The 5,824-nt window shown below is 37.3% G+C and overlaps 1 protein-coding gene across 3 annotated transcripts; it reads right to left on the bottom strand.

Annotated features, from left to right (window-relative positions):
- Nucleotides 1-1,971: 1,971 nt before the first annotated feature.
- LOC114178156 (AP2-like ethylene-responsive transcription factor TOE3) lies at nt 1,972-5,622 on the bottom strand. Of its 3 annotated transcripts, none has more exons than XM_028063904.2 (10): nt 4,636-5,622; nt 4,493-4,518; nt 4,239-4,269; nt 4,009-4,096; nt 3,715-3,860; nt 3,548-3,592; nt 3,307-3,395; nt 3,038-3,216; nt 2,744-2,959; nt 1,972-2,570 (listed from the first exon to the last, which is right to left on the bottom strand). In XM_028063904.2, the coding sequence occupies exons 1-10, from the start codon at nt 5,175-5,177 to the stop codon at nt 2,538-2,540; spliced, it is 1,395 nt and encodes a 464-aa protein (XP_027919705.1). In that variant the 5' UTR covers nt 5,178-5,622; the 3' UTR covers nt 1,972-2,537. The 3 variants fall into 3 exon arrangements, with proteins under 3 accessions (XP_027919705.1, XP_027919704.1, XP_027919703.1); XM_028063903.2 differs by having other exon boundaries at nt 1,972-2,581; nt 3,038-3,210; nt 4,636-5,609; XM_028063902.2 differs by having other exon boundaries at nt 1,972-2,581; nt 4,636-5,609.
- Between the last annotated feature and the right edge of the window lie 202 nt (nt 5,623-5,824).

The raw sequence follows: 5,824 nt of genomic DNA on the forward strand, positions 1-5,824 counted from the left end.
TAGTTTAAATAAAAAACTTTAAACTGCTACTATAAAGCAACAACGAGGCACTTATACTAAAAATATATACAGTTTTGTTCTTGTAAATATCGCATAAAGGTTACAATTTTTTTCTTAACCCTACTTAAATGTCATATTTTAAAGAGTTTTTTATTCTATTTATTTGTTATAATATTCATTATGGCTTCAGTCCTATATATTCAAAGTCATATCACAAATGTATTGGTCGATTAAACTTAAAAAAATTAGAGAAAAATGAAAAGATAGTCCTTATACATGTATTTGTATTGAATGCAGTTGCAATGTATTTAGTTTTTAGAGTAGTTGAAATTTGTAGCCCTACATTTTTTTTATATAGATCCTACGGGTATAAACTCTGCCCAACTTAAGTAAATTTATTATAGGAAGGAAAGTTCACAGCCCTACATTTATAATATTTAAATACATTTTTTAAATGTTACACCGTATGTTTTGACTACTAATATATAGAGGATAATTTTGTAATTTAGGACAATATTATATTTTGTTTGAGAAAGAAATGAATTGAGAGATTATTTAAAAAAATAAAGAAAATCTCTCTTCAGCAATCTGGATAAATTGAAGAGAGTAAAAGAATGAATAAATTAGATGATATAATGTTTTAGCTTAATATAAGATAATAATATAAATTTTAAATGATTTAAACAAAAAAGGATTTTAAAAAAACACTCAAAGTACAAAAATTAAAACTCTAGACAAATTTCTAACAAGGAGAAAGAAATAGTGTTTGGTACAAACCTGATCCAAGAAAATATAAGCCGAACAATGAAATAATTTGTTTATTTCCATATTATTGTGTACCCTAATTATATTATGTTTTTCTGTAATTCATCCAACAACAATATCATAAAGTGTTGCTTTTGTTTACTGAAATAATGTGGTTTACAGGGTGATTAAGTGTAATGATTTATTTGGTTTTTAATTTTTCCATTTTGGTAGTACGACCCAGTGGTAGTACAAGAAGCCTAAAACTCGGGTGTTATATTTAAACTATTTGAAGCATACTTTTGGTGAAAATATCTAAGATGACGGTAGTGATGACGAAAACGTGTATGCTTTAAAATGATAATTTAATTGTTTACGAAAGGAGAAGGTGGAAAGAAGAAATGGATGATTATTTAAATGGGAGGACTATTATTTTTGCAACCTACGAGATAACAAAGTTTATCATCAAACATTGAGTCTGATTCATTAACGAGTCAGAAGCTGTTCCCTCTCAAACTCACATGTCTAGAATCGTTGAACCCAACCAATCCATTAACCAATGAGGCCTCTGCTCCACAAAAGTACATATCACCTATTATTATATTAATATGATAAGATACGATGTTTTTAGTTTTAATTAAGATTGTGATTATGCAGTTACTTTAGTTTTTTGTCGTAAAGGTTAAAAAAGTGAGAAGGGTTAAAGTGTTAAACCCCCTGAAAAACCCTTGGCCATTATGCCCTTTTGGTGGCTTCTTTTTCTCTCTCTCACTCCATGTATCAGTGTCCTTTTGGAGCTTTAGACGAACAATGATAGGTCCCTCTCATAATAATGGCATTGTCTGACTGCTTTTGGCCGAGAGAACTGATTCAAAGGACACCGTTGATGGAGACTATTCATCACCATCCGATGATATTTCCAAGACACCAGAAAATAAACCATTTTGTATCTCTGCATATCCACCTTCACCTCCACCCTACTCCTCCTATCGATATATATAAAAATTCCTCATTCCTAATATTATTTTGTTCAACTTTTTTTCCTCGTTTAAGCTTTACCTAGATTTGTCTCAACGTTTTTTGTCAAGCTAAACAACCCCCCATTGCCCTTCTAAGCCACCAAAGGTAGCATCTTTCCTTGGAAAAGTTTTTAAGACCAATCCCAATCCAAAGAGAAATAAGGAACAAATTGACAACCATGTGTAGGTGATAGCAATACATCCCAAATTAAGAAACGAATAGGTGCTGTCATAAATACCACAACGCAGAAAAGCAATAAATCAGAGTTATACAAGATCATAAAATTTTAGTCAGAGCCCAGAATATCTAGTTAAAGATTTCGTCCGTTTGTTAGTTTGACTGACCCAGACCAAGACCAGTAATAAGTACCCAATTTGGATTGTTTCTCTTTTTTCTTTCATCCTTTCTTTTCACCTCAACAGTTAACAAGTTATGGTCTTGTATGGCCTTCCTAAAGGAGGTTGCTGGGTTGGACATGGACACGGCCTAACACCGCAACCATTTTTACATGCTAAGAAAAGAAAATAAATATTTTTTTTGGGGGTGATATTCTTAGGGAGCAGATTATGATCATTTGAATGAAACTGGGTGGGCAGAAAATTTCTATATAGGGTCATGAAGGTCTCATGAGAGTGTGGAACCCATTTTTCTGCAGCCAACCTTGAGAAGAGGGTCTTATCTGTTGTGGGAATCCTGATGATGCTGCAGCAGTTGCTAAATAATGTGGAGGCCCGGATTGCCACTGTTGTTGATCGGCCATTGACAATGAAAGATCACTTCCAATACGGCCTCCAATGCTGCTGCTGCTGCTGGGAAACTACATTTAATAAATAAATTATAAATAAATAAATAAATGGGCTGACAACTCCAATACTAAAAATGTGTCTCAATGGTAATAATAGTGGGGGCTCGTGTTTCTATATTTTCTGATCTCTATTTAATGTATGAGCTAAAATAAATTAATTGAAGAGATACCCACATGAAAATTTGGTGGGTGAATGGGAGCAAAATTTTGAAGCATTTGAGACTCTCCTCCGGGAGACCTGTAGGGACCATATCTTTGCATTTCACTGGAAGCTGGACAATGAAGGTGCGTTTGACTTAGCATCCTCAATGCTTCACTCTCCCCGTGCACTTCCCTTCCCTGTGTGTCCTTGTTCCCTCTATTACATGGTTTTGGCAGTATATTCACCAGCTGAACCAAAATTTAACACACTAATCAAAACCAATCCACCGTAACTAAATATTATAATAATAATAACCATCCACCAACCTTGGGCTTGCTTCCCCCATTTCTCCAATTAGACTCAGGTGCCCCCTGTTGATCATGATTTCCACCATTGCTCCCGTGATGATGATTCCCCAACGCTTGGTTACTGCCACCCTTCGAACTTGAATTACCCAAACTTAAATCCAGATTGTGATCTGCACCGTTCCCTGTGGATTCTGCTCCTTCATATATACATACAAACATACACACCATTCATTGATAACACATAAACACCATTATCGGAAAAATAAAACTTTTAGTCCATTACTTACCGGAGTTAAGCTCGTTCTCGTAGATGCTGGGATCAAAATTGGTTACGGCCTCTTTGCCGTTGCATTTGATGGCTGCTTTGTCATAAGCCCTATAGGAAAAACGTGCGATTGAATTAAAACCCTAATGATGATTAATAGTTTAATATTCTTCGCTAGAGATGGGCAATCTAGAAAATGGAAGGAGAAAAGGAAAACAATTAATAACGACGTGAGTGACCAAAACAAGATAGTAGTAGTTTACTTTGCAGCTTCAATCTCGGTGTCAAAGAGACCCAAATAAACGTACCTGATGAATCAAACGAGTTAATCTTAGTGATGAGAAAGATAAGAAATTTAGATTGTTTAGCATGAAGGAAGAAGGAGAAAATCTAGAAAAAGAAAAAGGAGAAAAAGAAAAAGAAGGCATACTTTTTCCCTAAAAATTGACCCATTCGAGCTTCCCATCTTCCACACTTGTGCAAAGTTACACCTCTATATTTGGAGCTTCCCCTCGGAAATCCAGTGCTTTGTCGGCGAAGCACGTGGACGAACTCTTCCTTGGTAAGATTGCTCATCTATTAACATCGAATACGACCAAATCACGAGAATAATTCGAGATGGGAGAAATAACAGTAACCGCAGGAGATAAGGTGTATTCTACGAGAATGAATGTTGAAGATAAGATAACATGGACGGAATAAAATAAAATCTGCAAAGGATCACCTGCTTCAAGTCGTCTTCATAATCTTCAATATTGAAGTTTATGTCGGCCTCCACTCCTCGGAACTTGATGGCCGCACGATCATAGGCACTGCAAAGAGAGACGAAATAGAGGTTTTTCTTTGAGGCTCACATTTTCCACAACGAAATGTGATTTATATTTGATTCGGTTCAAGACATAGAAAAAGTTATATTACAAGCTTGGTAAACTAGAGGAGGGGGCAAGGGCTCACCGAGCAGCCGCATGTGCTGTGTCAAATCCACCTAGACAAATTTACCCAGACAAAACCATCAAGTCAGTCACCACAATAAAATTTCCCCCCCACACACACACAACACACTCACTCTTGTCTCTACCACATCATAGCCGAGACAAAAAACACAAAAGAAGAAAAAAAAAAACGTTTTAGCCGCTTAAAACAAGATTTAGGGAAAATAACTGCCACACTCCACACACACACACAATCATTGTTATCGTTATGCTTACCTAGATACACTTGTTTTCCACAATCCCTGCAATACCACGGACACAAACAGAACCGAAAACAATCAAATTTTGATGCTGAGAAAAGGCCAATTTTTTTTAGGTACACATTTTTTTTTTTTTTTTGTGAAATGGAAAGCACTAACCATATATGAGACTCCCACCGACCCGTTCTTCTGTAAAAGGTGACTCCTCTATACTGAGAACTTCTTGACCTTGGTCCTCGGCGACTCTTCTTCATAGGCTGAGAGACTTCCACTGACTTTCCAGCACCAAGTGCTTCTGATTGGCAAAATTTCACACCAACCCAGTGAGCTCTGGGGAAGGTGGAGCTTCCACCACCCGATGCAACCGCCACGTCAGCCTCCTCGACCGGAAAAAACTGTCTTGTCACGGGTGGGTGGTCACTGTCCATGGACTCAGAATCTTCGGTGACAGAGAAGCCGAAAATCTTGCTGCTTCGCTTCTTCATGCTTCTTCTGCCACCTTCCTCGTCTTCGTCCTCGTCCTCCTCCTCCTCTTCTGATCCGTCCTCGATTACCACAGCCGAAGAGCTGGAATTGGAAACAGATCCAACCCTTTTGCCTTTGATGTTGTCATCGTCCCCGTAGATGGAAGTCTTGAGGGAAGAACAGCCTTCGGATTCCTCGTCCTTCCTCTGATCGGGTGAGTAATTGAGATCCCACATTCTAACATTAACGGAAAGTAGCGAGACGGGTGTGTGGTGTTCAGTCTCACATGAAAAGACCAAACCTTTGTGTTGCCCGTTTATTTAAATTTTAATTTGGGGTGGCTGGAGCAGAAGAAATTGAAACTGCGTGCGTGTGTGTTGTCGCGGTTTGAGAATAAAATAATGGAGATGCGAAAAAGGGAGAAGTGGTGGAGGTAGCGAGGTTGGGAATTCAGAGAAGAAAATCAAACCTAGGACGAGTGAAGAGAGAGAGAGAAAGAGGTAGGTGTTGCAAAAATGTAGTAAAGGAGATGTTCAAAGATCTTTGTATTCCCCAACTGCCCAATACAGCATAGACGAGGCCAGTTTGAGCAAGCTTAGACGAAAGCATCTCACCCTCTCCTTAACACCCTTCCTTTCTTCTCTCTCTAACCACTTGCTTCTCTCTTTTCTTTTCAATGACTCATAATTTCATTCTCTCTCCATCTCTAGATTGTCCTTTTTCTTGTCATTCGTCACTCTCGAAAAAACAAATATTTCTATTTCTGTTTTCTTTATTATTATTTCCTGTAATTCACACCTTTCTTTTTTATTTTTACTGTTTTTCTGTATTTATTAGAGAGATAAATAGGTGTTGAGAGAATTGGGAAAGAAAGAACCATCTC

This window comes from Vigna unguiculata, chromosome 3, assembly GCF_037176805.1.
Source record: "Vigna unguiculata cultivar grain cowpea cultivar isolate G323 ecotype 2 chromosome 3, ASM3717680v1, whole genome shotgun sequence".
NCBI lineage: Eukaryota > Viridiplantae > Streptophyta > Magnoliopsida > Fabales > Fabaceae > Vigna > Vigna unguiculata.